At 40.1% G+C, this 13,748-nt stretch overlaps 1 protein-coding gene across 4 annotated transcripts in view; it reads right to left on the bottom strand.

Moving 5' to 3' along the window:
- The window catches only part of ArgRS-m (arginyl-tRNA synthetase, mitochondrial), a 187,876-nt gene extending 174,371 nt beyond the window's left edge, over positions 1-13,505 (bottom strand). For 2 of the 4 annotated variants that reach the window (XM_067128103.1, XM_067128106.1), the window contains exon 1: positions 13,204-13,500. Coding sequence is in view for 2 of the 4 variants with exons in the window: in XM_067128101.1 (XP_066984202.1) it covers positions 13,204-13,275 (72 nt within the window). In the remaining 2 variants the exon portion in view is untranslated. Of the gene's footprint in view, positions 1-13,203 lie in introns of all 4 variants that reach the window. The other 2 variants (XM_067128101.1, XM_067128104.1) reach the window with 2 other exon arrangements.
- Between the last annotated feature and the right edge of the window lie 243 nt (positions 13,506-13,748).

The following is a 13,748-nucleotide window of genomic DNA, read 5'->3' as shown; positions in this document are numbered from 1 at the left end:
TGCCATCTCTGAAAAAGGGTTCACGCTGGAATATGGCCGGCTTAAACTTCATATAATAAACATCTTTTCATGTCCTTTCGATTTCCATGAAATACTGCTGAGAGAGAGAGAGAGAGAGATAGAGAGAGCTATGTTTGCCGAAAAAGAGAATTAGACCTATGTTTGAGAAAGAGAGAGAGAGAGAGAGAGAGAGAGAGAGAGAGAGAGAGAGAGAGAGAGAGAGAGAGAGAACTAGACTTATGTTGGTCGAGAGAGAGCGAGAGAGAGAGAGAGAGAGAGAGAGAGAGAGAGAGAGAGAGAGAGAGAGAGAGAGAGAGAGAGAGAGAACTAGACTTATGTTGGTCGAGAGAGAGAGAGAGAGAGAGACAATTAGACTTATGCTGGTCGAGAGAGAGAGAGAGAGAATGTCTCTGGCAACACAGCTCGAACAGACGTTGCAAAGTAGGATCGGTTCAGGCAGTGCCATGACAGTGCTGCCAGAGACCTTGGACCCCTTCGATAGGATCACTGGGATGAATGACTCAGCAACAGTACTATGCAACAACAGTACTTCAGACGGGCGCGAAACAAGGAATTTTGTGAAGGAGTGAGCTGGCGCGCTCGCGCGCGCACGGGCACAAACACAGACATGAATGTGTATGCATGCATGTACGCAAGCACGTAAACATCCACACGCACTTCAGTATATGTTTGGGAAAAAAAACTTGCTTGCTGCAGGAATGATTGCTTTATGTCCCATTATGCGCTGTACTTTCTTGATTAAACTCACTCACTCTCTCTCTCTTTCCTTCTTTCTTCTCCCAAACACCCCCTCTGCTATCTTTCTCTCCCTCTCACTCTCTCACTTCCTCTCCCTCTCACTATCACACTCTCTCTCTCTCTCTCTCTCTCTCTCTCTCTCTCTCTCTGTCACCCACTTCCCAACTCCCACACCATTTTGGTGCCATTGTCTCTCCCCACCCCCGCAGTATATACTCTTTTCCAGATAGTAAGTCATATGCATACCGAAATTAGATATGGTAAATTCGTAAAGTTACTAAGTCTACGGGCATAACCAGCCCCGTTTCAAGGGCAGAACCAGTCCCGTTTCAGGGAAGCCCTCCCCCCCCCCCAAAACAACTCTTTGGTGACCCTTGGTGCTATATAGTGATGTCTTACCACCACAGTGCTGATTTCTAGATAGTACGTCATACGTACCTATACCAAGTTTGGTTGAAATTGCTCAATGCGTTTCAGGTTTATTGTGGCATACACACACACATACATACATCCATTTATGTATATATATATATATATATATATATATATATATATTTATATATATATTTATATAATTTTGGTATACATATGACTTACTATCTGGAAAAGAATACTGTGGGGGTAAGACATCACTAGCATCAAAGGGGGTGGGGGTGGGAAGGGCTTCCCTTAAACAGGGCTGGTTCTGCCTGTAGACTTAGTAACTACATAAACTCTACGAATTTATCATACCTCATTTCGGTATACATAATTTACTATCTGGAAAAGAATACTGTGGGGAGGGGGGGTAAGACATTACTGGCACCAAAGGGGGTGGGAAGGGGGTGACATGTAAAAATAACCGAAAACGACAGATATTGTCTAATAATCCACAGTTTTCCTGGTTGCTGGGATGAATGGTGATATTCCCGTAGTCCTTTTAGTCCAAGTTCAGCCCCGATAGCAAGGGGGGTGGGGTGAGAGGGGGTGAAATATAAAATGTCAAAAATGCTGGGCAATGTAACTGAAGCAACTGTCTTAACAGGGGAGTGAGAGAGAGAGAGAGAGAGAGAGAGAGAGAGAGAGAGAGAGAGAGAGAGAGAGAGAGAGAGAGAGAGAGAGAGAGAGAGTTCCTCCATAAAAATTAATTCCTCGCCTTTGTTCCTCTGAACTCACGATACTTCCTCTTTTATCTACCTATCTGTCTATCTAATTTCTCTATCTATCTATCTTTCTATCCCATCCTCCTTTCCTTCGTGCCCAGGGCTATATATAACAGGGCACACGCACATATTATACCGTAAACATAAATATACCATAAAACTCTCTTTTAAGATACAAAGAATTGACGAAGGGGAACGTTCCACTTCGCTGAAATCGGGAAGCACAAAAACGTTTTGTGGGCGAGTATACGTTCTGGCAACCACGGATGGCTGACTACCGCAGTTAAACATAAAAAAAGGCAGTACATAAACGCTCCCTACACAAACAAAATGAGGTCTCCTGTAAGTAATACGCATACACTTACATCCGAGTTCACAAACTAAACCCGCATGTAATAGATCATGAATGCATGGCTGCCGATATCTGTCGCCCGACTTAACAAGGGCTTCTCTCTCTCTCTCTATAAAAGGGAATTTCTCTGAGGTGTCAAGATTTATTGGTTGCTAGATCAATAGCCGCCGGAATGCAGCTAGGCAAACGGAAAAGAACAAAGGGGATACCTGGAAACGAGGTATATTTATGTATGGAGAGAGAGAGAGAGAGAGAGAGAGAGAGAGAGAGAGAGAGAGAGAGAGAGGCATGCCTCCATATGCAGAGAGAGAGGCATGCCTCCATATGCAGAGAGAGAGGCATGCCTCCATATGCAGAGAGAGAGGCATGCCTCCATATGCAGAGAGAGAGAGAGAGAGAGAGAGAGAGAGAGAGAGAGAGAGAGAGAGAGAGAGAGAGAGAGACCTATATGTGTCGAGGGAGAGAGAATTAGACCTATGTTTGTAGGAGAGAGAGAGAGAGAGAGAGAGAGAGAGAGAGAGAGAGAGAGAGAGAGAGAGAGAGAGAGACCTATGTCGAGGGAGAGAGAATTAGTATGTTTGTAGGAGAGAGAGAGAGAGAGAGAGAGAGAGAGAGAGAGAGAGAGAGAGAGAGAGAGAGAGAGAGAGAATTAGACCTATGTATAGAGTGAATTAGACCTATGTTCGGAGAGAGAGAGACTAATTATATCAGGCAATATAATAATTCAATACTAGAATACTGAAATGAGACATACAAAACCTGATCACTTTTATGATTCATTTTAACCTTTTTCTTCAATCAAAAAATTCTTTAACATTTTAACCAATTTTTGTCAGAAAATGTTTACAAGTTTAACCATCTTTGTCGAAAATTTTCAAAAACTTGAACCATTTCTGTCAGGAAATGCTGAAAAATTTCAACCCATTTATGTCAGAAAATGTTAAAACTTTAACCTTGTTAGTAAATTATGAAAAATTTTAACCCATTTTTGTCAGAAAATTTTTATAAGTTTAACCATTTTTGACAAAAATTTTTTTAAACTTTAACCAATTTTGCCAGAGAGTTCTGAAAAATTGTAACCCATTTTTGTCAGAAAATTTGTAAAACTTTAACTTTGTCAGAAAATTCTGAAATTTTTAACCCATTTTTGTCAGGAAATTTTTATAACTTTCACCTTGTCAGAAAATTCTGAAAATTTTAACCCATTTTTGTCAGAAAAATGTTAAAACTTCAACTTTGTCAGAAAATTCTGAAAAATTTTAACCCATTTTTGTCAGCAAGTTTGTTAAAGTTTAACCATTTTTGTCAGAAAATGTTTGAATATTTTTAACCCTCTGTCAGAAAGTTTAGGAAAACTACCTTAACTCCATAAATTAAAATACACCCAAAACAATGCAAATTCCCAACAGAAGACACCACAAAGAACAATAAAGGCCTCCAAAAAGGTCATTCAAATATTTTAAACAAAATTAAAGAAATCCATAAAAACTCCATAAACTTAGAAAATCCATAAAAATATCTTAAAATCCATAAAAATCCCTTCAAATTCATAAAAAAATCTTAAAGCCCATTCAATCCAAAAATCTATTCAAAATCCATAAGAATTTCATTTAAAAATCCATAAGTTTTAACAAGTACAAAATGCGCCGAAGAAACTTCGGCACAAACGAGTTTTCTGCACAGTGTATAATGCTGTATTAAATTCTCAGCCATGGCCCATGAAACTTTCAGCCGCGGCCCGGTGGTGATCTGCGCTGTCGGCACCTACAGCAGTGCCTCACGCACGATCATAGCCAACTTTAACCTTAAATAAAATAAAAACTACCGAGGCTAGAGAGCTGCAATTCGGTATGTTTGATGATTGGACGGTGGATGATCAACATACCAATTTGCAGCCCTCTAGCCTCAGAGATTTTCAAGATCTGAGGGAGGACGGACAAACAAAACGCCATCTCAATAGTTTTCTTTTGCAGTAAACTGAAAATCCATAAAAACTGTGATAACCCATGAAGAATCCCTTTAAAAATCCATAAAAATTTTCCTATATTCATAAAAACTCCGTAACACCCACGAAATTCCTTTAAAATCCCCACAAAATGCCTTTAAAAATCCATGAACTTCCCCAATCCATTAAAATATCCTTTGAAATCCTTAAACTTCCTAAATCCATAAAAAAAACTTTAAAACCCATAAAATCTTCCCCCCCTCCCCTCCACCCCCCAACAAAACACCCAAACACACCACAAATTCCCAACCGCAGACATCACAAAGAATCGCCACAGTTGCAAAGCCAAAGTTCCATCGATTTTCTGGCCCACGCAATATGGATTCCTGGCTAATGATCATGATAGTAACAAATGTGTCCTTGTGGAATTGCACTCCACTAAGCACTGTTGCACGATTGCAAGAGCCTTCAAATTAAACTGGTCATTGGGAGAGTGTGTGTGTGTGCGTGTGTATGTATATATGTATGTATGCATATATATATATATCACATATATATATATATTATATAAATATATATATATATATATATATCTATATATATATATATATATATATATATATATATATATATATATGCATGTATAACTGAATCACGAAAATATGGAACGTGATGAATATATAAATAAAGATAAAATCCACGAAGGAAATGGAACATTGGAGTGCTGCGAGGCCTTTCGACACTGCTAAGTAAAGGACTAGTGTCGAAAGGCCTCGCAGCACTCCAGTGTTTCTGTTTCCTTGTGGATTTTATCTTTATTTATATTATATGGATACATACATGCATACATACATATACATACAGTATATATATATATATATATATATATATATATATATATATATATATATATATATATATATATATATATATATATATGAAGTCTTCGGCCTTTGTTATCTTTATCAATTTTTATTTTACACGGGTATTCAGTATTTTACATATATGTATATGTATACATTTTATAAAAGGGGCTAAGGGGATAACAAGCAATGTATCCTTGCACGCAGACGGTGACCTACGACAAGGTGTGTATGTGCATAAGAAAGAAATGAGAAAAATCAATACTTATTACTGTCACTTATTCAACGGCAATTTCTCTTTGAACTGCGTGACGAATAGTAGTCCGACTGACAACACAGGAACACTCAATAGCGCTCACCTCAGCCGAGGCCAGTTCACTAGTGAACAAATGGTAGCAATTACTATGGTGAACACTACGTACTGCAAAAATCAACACTGCAAGTGCGATGAATTTCAGTCGTTTGAGTGTTAGACCCCAAGCCAAAACGGGCGGACAATAAAGACTATACTATTCATAACGACGAGTATTGATTGATATGGGTTTGCTTTTAAACGTAGTGCCGTCGAAACTCTTCATGCGTCATCGAATAAGTACAATGACAAGAAGATTCGTTTGTGTTGTTCCAAGCACTCGTAATACACACTACGCCGCGATAACTCGGCTTCCTGTTTGCACACTCGGCTGATAATACTCAAGCAACCACTACATTAACTCAGAGTGACAGGTTCGGCTCTTTCTCTCTCTCTCGGATACTTCATTTCCCTGGCCTCGCTAAGACCTATGATGGTCTCTCACCAGACTATCCAGGTCCGTCGCCATCTTTTGTACCGGTCACGGACGCTTAGGCTAAGTACCGACAGAATCTGACGTTCATTGGTGGACACCCATCCCCCATCCAATCGTTGATCACGTCGCTCATGGCTTGGTAAACTGCCCAGGCAGCCTGTGAGCTACGGATGAGGGGATGGGGGTTTGGGGAGTGATAGCCCTACCTGCTAATCTTCAGCAGCCACTGACTGCTTGGGCAACTCCTCCGCCCACCACTCTGTTGATCCCGAGTGACCTTTAAACTTCTCAAATGCCACTTACTGATAACCGCAGTATGTGGCATGAGAAATAACTAAAAATGAATAAGCGACACATCACACAACCAAATTAGAGTCCTTTCAAGCTGAAAAATTAAATGATGAATTTGAAGGAACGTTCTAAATTGTGTATTCACAACAGAATAAGGTCAGTGGATGAAAATTGTTTCTAAATTGGCAGCTTTCCTTAAAAATTGCATTTTTCATTAATTCAGTAACCCTGAGCCTTCTGATGCATATCCTTCATGCAAGTAGGACAAGTTGCAGAAGCTTGGAAACGTGGATTTCACATTTAGCAGTTTCTTGTGCAGATTTGGGGTTAGTCACCCACGCACACTTCTGTGCAGCTTCAGTTTTCCTTTGGCAGCAGGGCAACTGAGACGTGGGAGGCTTGAATATAATAGACTTAGAGTTTCTCATACCTAGGAAAAATGGAAATCATGTTAAAGATCTGCCTTTTGTTCCTACAAGGATACAAATCAACTATCTTTTGATGTAGTTACCTAGAAGGCAGGAACTGTCTAAAGATTATGACTGACCTTGAACTCCCAGCAAGAAATGTCAGCTCCCCAGTCACTAAGGTGGGCAGGGGAAAGACAGCTCCTGTACCCTTCTGTCTATCCTGGCATATGTGATGCTTAGGAAAACAGGGCCGCACACTGGAGTGTGGCTCATTGTTACCCAACTCTAGGAAAAAGGGGAACGTGGGTTCCCTCGTCATGGAAGACCACCTCGGGAAGTAGAGGATGAAGACAGGGACAGATTGTGTTCTTGAATGCAACTTTGTGTGCCTACCAAGCAACTTAGTGGCTGGGAAGCTCATATTTCTTGCTGGAAGTAGTAGGTTTAGCTATGTTCCTTTTTATTTTGCAATTTCATTTCATTACCAATCTATTTGATTTCATCCTAACTCATGGCAATAAAAGGCAGTATGTTGTACATAGTACAGCACGTGCACATAAGCTTTACCACACCAGTTTATATCTGATTTTGTTCATGCTGACTGACATGTCTGAAACATTCACCCAAATAATGGACACATCTGAGTGTCATTCCAGTTCCTCCACTCTTTTTACATAAAATGTCAACAGTTTTTAAACCGGGTCAGATCCTGGGTTCACAATAATTCTATCAGTGTTTTACAGGCCTTACAGAGAGGAAAATCAGGTTTGAACTCAACTTGCAACCAGCATCCATACTCAACTTGCTTTTACTAGGAAAATTCTGCTGACAAGCCATTGCTGTCTGAGCTATTTAAGCCTTACTAGTTGATGCACCCAACTAACATATTCCTATTTGGAGAACACAAAGTAACTTTAGCTACTCAGCTGACATGTGTTTTGATTCATTAATGTGCATTAACCCTACAGAGCCAAGGACTGATACTTCCATTCCATTGTTTTCATTTAACTCACACTGCTCACTGCAGGAACACAATGAGCATCCCTTTCTCCGATTCCCCTCATGGATACACATGTATGCTCATAAGCACTCTAAGTATGTACCACCAAGAACAGAATACAAAATTTAGTCCAAAGGCCAAGCGCTGGGACCTATGAGGTCAATCAGCACTGAAAAGGAAATTGAGAGTAAAAAAATTTTAAAGGTGTAACAAGAGGAAAAGCTTGCAGGTGCACTATGAAACAATTCTTAGGAGAATTTGGAAAGTATGACAGAAGAAGGAGAATATGAACAGAGGAATAGTAAAAGGAATGAGAGGGGTTGCAGCTAGGGGGTGAAGGGATGGTCCACAGATGCTCAAGTAATGCCTAAAGTAAATCATGTGAGGTGCACTGACGGCATTAACACACTACAGGAAAATATGCCGGTGCAAAAATTTTGGATGCAGGACACTAAACAATGCCAGAAAACGTGTGCCTGTAATGCTGCCTTGAGAACCAAAGGTTACTAGTTGTTGAAAATACAGAAAAACTAGCTTCTTAAGTTCCCATGAACTACATGTACAACACTTGAGATTATTCTCTCTGACTGTGGCTGAGTGTTTACTGGATAAAACAATCACCTTCAACTAAATCCTGTTTGAAACCCATGAAATGCAGATTGCATAACAAAACCAACACTGAAAGATACTTCAGATGAACTCAGATACTGTCTCTCTTCAACAAAGAATGACACTCATAGGAAAGCTTTACAAAATTTCTCATGAAGACCCTTCTTCCATGACTTCTTGCCCTTCTCATTGTCCTGAGACCTTACTCCGACTGCACCTCTTGCTCTTCTCTTCAGCTACAAATGTATGCAGAAAAACAAAGTCCAGGGGTACCAGCAGAAGGAGGAACTGCAAGGGTTTCTCCTACCAGAGCAAAAACTGTGCTGATCTCATGGGCAGGAGCAGCTGGAGACTCCATAGCCAGAGCTGAGTGGTACAAGTAGGTGCCAAACTAACAGATTACAAGTAGATGCCAAACTAAGATATTACAAATGTCTAAATTATGATACCCTGCCTTAAGGTACTCCACTGACTCCGGCATAACCCTGGAGCTGCCAGTGATGCAAGGAAAGGTATGGAAGGTGCAGAAACACAAGCAACCACACAAGGGGCAGACCATACACACATCTCTGTCCTATACCAAACAGAGAGCATAAACACATCCCTGTCCTGCCAAACTGAGAGCATGTGCCGAGACTCCTCCTCTAAGCTCGTAACCCTCTTAAACATAGAAGCCTGGTGAGGATAGAAAAAGCACTGGGAATGGTAGACGTAACTGCTTTTCATCACACTCACACCCCCAATCAGGCAATCAATCACTAACAAAAGAAATGCCGAGACACTTAAAAAAAAAACACAGGGAAGCAGCAGTGAAACGATGAGTGTACAAGGAAGCAGTTGAAGAAAAGCTTTCAGCAGGCTAGCAGGTGTGGGTAGCTCGTCACTCATCTACATACCACTAATTAACAACTGTAACAACGCTTCCACAACCATTTCTTGCTGGCTCCAAGGAACACTCCTATATAACAATGGTTCATATTCTCACTGGAATAGTTTTTCCTACACAGGTGTAAGGAGATTGAATGCTATTAAGGAGGTCCAGAGGGACAAAGTCTCTATGATGTTAAGTCAATTTAAGAAGTACAGTATCTCATGCAGTATGGGTAATACTATATATATTACATTAATTTCTCTGAAATATCTATTTAAACAACACCCAGTGATTAAATGATGATAAGGTAACTTTATGTATGTCGTATATAAGGCAAGTGAATAGCTTTCATTTCACCAATAAACTTTTCAACATTCTTTTCTAGTGTTTTAGCCTACGCGCATATAATGTATATACCAGTTTTTATTTTATGGTTAAATACTGTAATTAGCTAGAATTTTTAGCCAAAACCAGTTTATGAGCTTCTCAAGGTAACGTTCTGGATGTTATCAGACTACTCGCAGACTTCACCATCTAAAATATAACTCCACTATGTCCTCTTTGTGTGATGACAGTTCAGAGAGAATACAATGTCATCAGCAGAGCAAATTTATCGTAATTTTAAAAAATACAAAGACAGAATTCCTCCAGATCCTGAAGTAATCTCCAGAGACAGCTGTGTGATTTTATAAATTAAGTTAATCAGTGAGGTTGCAACTGATTGGTCAAGGTTCCTGAGAAGTGACATGTTGTGCATGTGGTTTTCTGTGAAAAACTTTGGGGGAACTTTTGAAAATGGCACAAATTATCTATTGAAAACCACAGACTTTGGCCTACCAAACTTAAGGTAAGAAAGATGCTTTCTAAGCCCATACAACATCTAAGAGGAGCAGTCTAAGGGCCAGCCAGGTAAGAAACTCTGTCATAGGTGAGTGTAGGTTAGTATACATCCTTGCAAAGGTTCCTACAGTCCCACGCTTTCTGGCTAAGGTTAAGGGGCTCCTTTGGCCCTTCTCAGGTAATACCCAGCACTGCACGTGAGGTTAGGTTAATCGAGGCTAGATCAGGATGTATCCCTACAATTTCAGCTGCCACATTTTCATGCTTAATTTTTTCCTTTCATATTATTACTGTACTGATTTCACACAGAAACACCATATGTTTCCAAGTTTTTATCTCATTTCTTGAATATTTTACCCTTCTTATTAGTTCCATTCATTCAATATGATCCCCCTCCCCCACCAAGGTTCCTACTGAGGTCTTGGCATAATTGTACTCAATATATGACAGTTTAACTTCTTGACAAGACTAAGTTAAATATCACCACTGGTTGAATGATGGTTATTTTGATGTTTTTTTTTTTCCTCATGGAATGTGATGGGCAAGTCATTACAAAGTGCTCTATTTACCAGACAATGTAACAAGCCTTTGGGCTTTTTCTAAGCCTCAAGTCTAACTAACATAGCCCTTCCACTACCTTTTGAGACAACATGTCAAGTTTCTTTCATGTCTTGCTTTACTGATATAGTTTATGACTGCATGTCTTATGTATTAGGTTCATCATTTCCTATCCCATTAAAACTTAGTTTATACTGATGGTTTGAGACTCCTAGTTTTCACCACCAGATGCATACAGTTTAATAATGATCACCTTGCTCTTCCTGTATACCAAATGACTAAAAACATCAGTAATTCTATTATATCTTTTTCAGACATGAAGTCAGTAACTGGGATTGGCAGAGGAGGAATGAATAGGTGTACAGTATTATCTTCAAAGGCCACAAAAGTTGGCTATACCCAAAACCTTGTACCTACTCTAAATATGGTCAACCACAGCCGTCTACCACCAAGACTCAATAGAACGAATACTGTATGCTAACAATACAATGATAATGGGAGAGGGAAACTAACAATACAATGATAATGGGAGAGGGAAAACTATAGGGAAACCCCTTTGCCACCCTTCCCTTGCTAGCTAGACCTGGTGGCCTAAGATGGGGCAGGAAGCATTTTTACATTTCACTCTATGACTTTCAGGAACTCTAAATTAGGTTATGGTGGGAGGGGGCAGGAGGTTAGGGAAAGTTAGATTAGGAGGTATCCCTGTACTTTACTACATGATGTACGGCACTCTAGATTCGGTTAGATTGGGGGCCAGGGAATGATCAAAGCCCCCTTGGTCAGATAGGACACAGAACCCTAGGTTAGGATGCAAACCCTGTATGTCACTCTGATTTGCAGCATACTTAAGTCTGGTTAGGTTGGAGGTCCAAAGATGGAGTACCCTTCCACCTCTGGTCAGCTAAGAACCAAAATCCTGGGTCAGGTTAAGTAAGGACATAACCCTTTTAATTACCCAGACACTTTGTACTTTATAAGTTGCTTTGTAACTGATACTGATTACAAACATGTGAATGTTTCTGCTTGCTCATCGTGGTAATTATGGATTTTTAGATGCAATTCCCTCAATTCTGGTTCCCACCACCCAAGTCTTTGGTTATCTACAACTTATGAATGGGGAAAAATGATTCAATACTTTTGTACAGTTTTCCTTTTTCATATTACAGTAATTGCAAAAAAAGCAACAATTTTCTTTTTTGACAATTCATTACAATTGCATACGGCATTTGCTATAATTATTCACACATGCACCCACTGCCTTCTTGGCAGCCTTCGTTACAGGTTTTTGTAGCATTTAAAGTTCTTCAAAATAACCTAACAACCAAAAACGTCAACAATAATGAAAGAAAACACAGGAGTATAGGCCTACAGTAGTGGTGTGTATTGCTAGACATATGAAGATTACCATAGTATTGTGGCTATGATGTTACAATCTCTTCCTGGCTGATATTAACAAGGATATATACCAACCTACCCTATCCTAACTTACAACACAGCACCCTGGGCTTCAAACGCCCTCTCTTAAAACTTAACGTAGGCCTACTGTATAACCCAGGCCTATTTCATTGCATTCTCGAAGGGTAGGTTTTGTAATCTCCTCTTCTATGGATATAACCTCGTTGCTTGGATTAGTACACATTTCAGATGGTGTCGTTAGGGTGTAGGATCGGCCTAAGGTAAAACTTTTCTTTAGTTGCGCAGCCTGATTCCACCAGTCGTCGACCGGGGCAGGTCTCTCATACATAAATAAGACATAACCTTTCCTATAATGCTAGGTCATGACCTAACCCGATCTTACCTACCTGACCTAACTTAGGGCCACGTGCCCTGACCTGGCCACCCCCCCCCCCAAAAGGCCGCAACCTGGCATTCGGGTCGTTTCGGCCGGAAGCACGTTTACGTGCAAAATGGGCGCCGTGTTTAGTACCAGCCCCTTGGGGATGTACGTAAAACATGAAATAATAATGGTAAATACCATAAACATAACGTCTTACATTGTTTTGGATGTTACGGCCTAAAGTGACTTACGGCCGTAACGACCAACGACCGGTAACCTGTCCCGGTCGGCGACTGGCAGGAATCAGGCCACGCAAGGAAAGTAAAGTTTTACCCTATTTTGCCCACTGATGGACATAAAAGAAGATAAAATCATTTTATAACTGACTAACCCATGATACTAGACTGTAGGCCGGTGGTTCTCAACCTGTGGGCCGTGGGCAGTTCTTCAAAATAACATTTAATAAATGAAAAATTACAGTAAAAGCGGGTTTGTTCTTTCTTTCATAAATGAAAAAGTTGTAATCTGAGTTTTGATTACAGTGCGCCTGATTGATTTACAGTCAATGCAGGCCAGCGTCTTCTTTCGTAAATGAAAATGTACAAATAATAAAGTTTTCATTAAAATAATTCCATAAACGAAAACGTGAGACTAAAATTGGGTCTCCTGAAAATGCGTTATAATAATTCTATCATCATCACCGCACCATCCTGAAGGGCAGTGGGCCACGAGTGTTTTTGGGGATGCCAAAAACGGGCCCTGGGCATGAAAAGGTTGAAAATAACTGCTCCCGATTCTTGATCAAATGATGAAAACTATTCTGATATTATTAAGTTTAGGCTGGTGATTAGGAATAATCTGACGGGCCTAATTTCCCAAATTCTTTCCTTTTGAATGGCTAGATTACGGCAGGCGGAAAAATACGGCATTCCAACAAGGAGGGGGCAATAGGCCTATGCGAAACTATTTAATTATCTAAATATGTAAATATTTACCTTAATCAAACGGCAAAGTCGATCGAAGCCATCAACAAGGGCCTGTAGGCTATAGACTAACAAAGGCTTCATGTTGAGACTAATTCCGGCGGGGGAATTATTAAGCTCAGTCTAAGCCTTAAAATGAGACTTGAGGCCTAAATAGTCTTTTGGATAAGACTTCTGGGGTTGCACAGAATGACAGTTACACTGAAGAGACGGTTGCGAGAAGTGTGAGCGTTCACGGAAAATAAAAACGCGACGTACCACAACAGGAACGATTTGCGAAGCGTTACGTAACACGAACACTGAGTCACTGACTCAATTGTGAAAAAGGAGCAATTCTTATATTCGTTCTCGGACACGAATAGGCCTAACAATCACGATTACGTACAGTAATGCACGGAATTTATTATAGTGTATATATATATATTCATATATATGGTGTTTTAAGTAATAGCTCCGCACGGACTGTTTGGAACGGTTCCGCGCATGCGCAAGTCATTAGGGAGCCGTATGTTCAAGAAGGGATTGTCTACGGAAATCTATTATAAAAGGAACCATAC

This window comes from Macrobrachium rosenbergii, chromosome 26, assembly GCF_040412425.1.
Source record: "Macrobrachium rosenbergii isolate ZJJX-2024 chromosome 26, ASM4041242v1, whole genome shotgun sequence".
Lineage (NCBI taxonomy): Eukaryota > Metazoa > Arthropoda > Malacostraca > Decapoda > Palaemonidae > Macrobrachium > Macrobrachium rosenbergii.
Note: the sequence above shows the minus strand (reverse complement) of the source record. Positions and strands in the feature narration are given on the sequence as shown.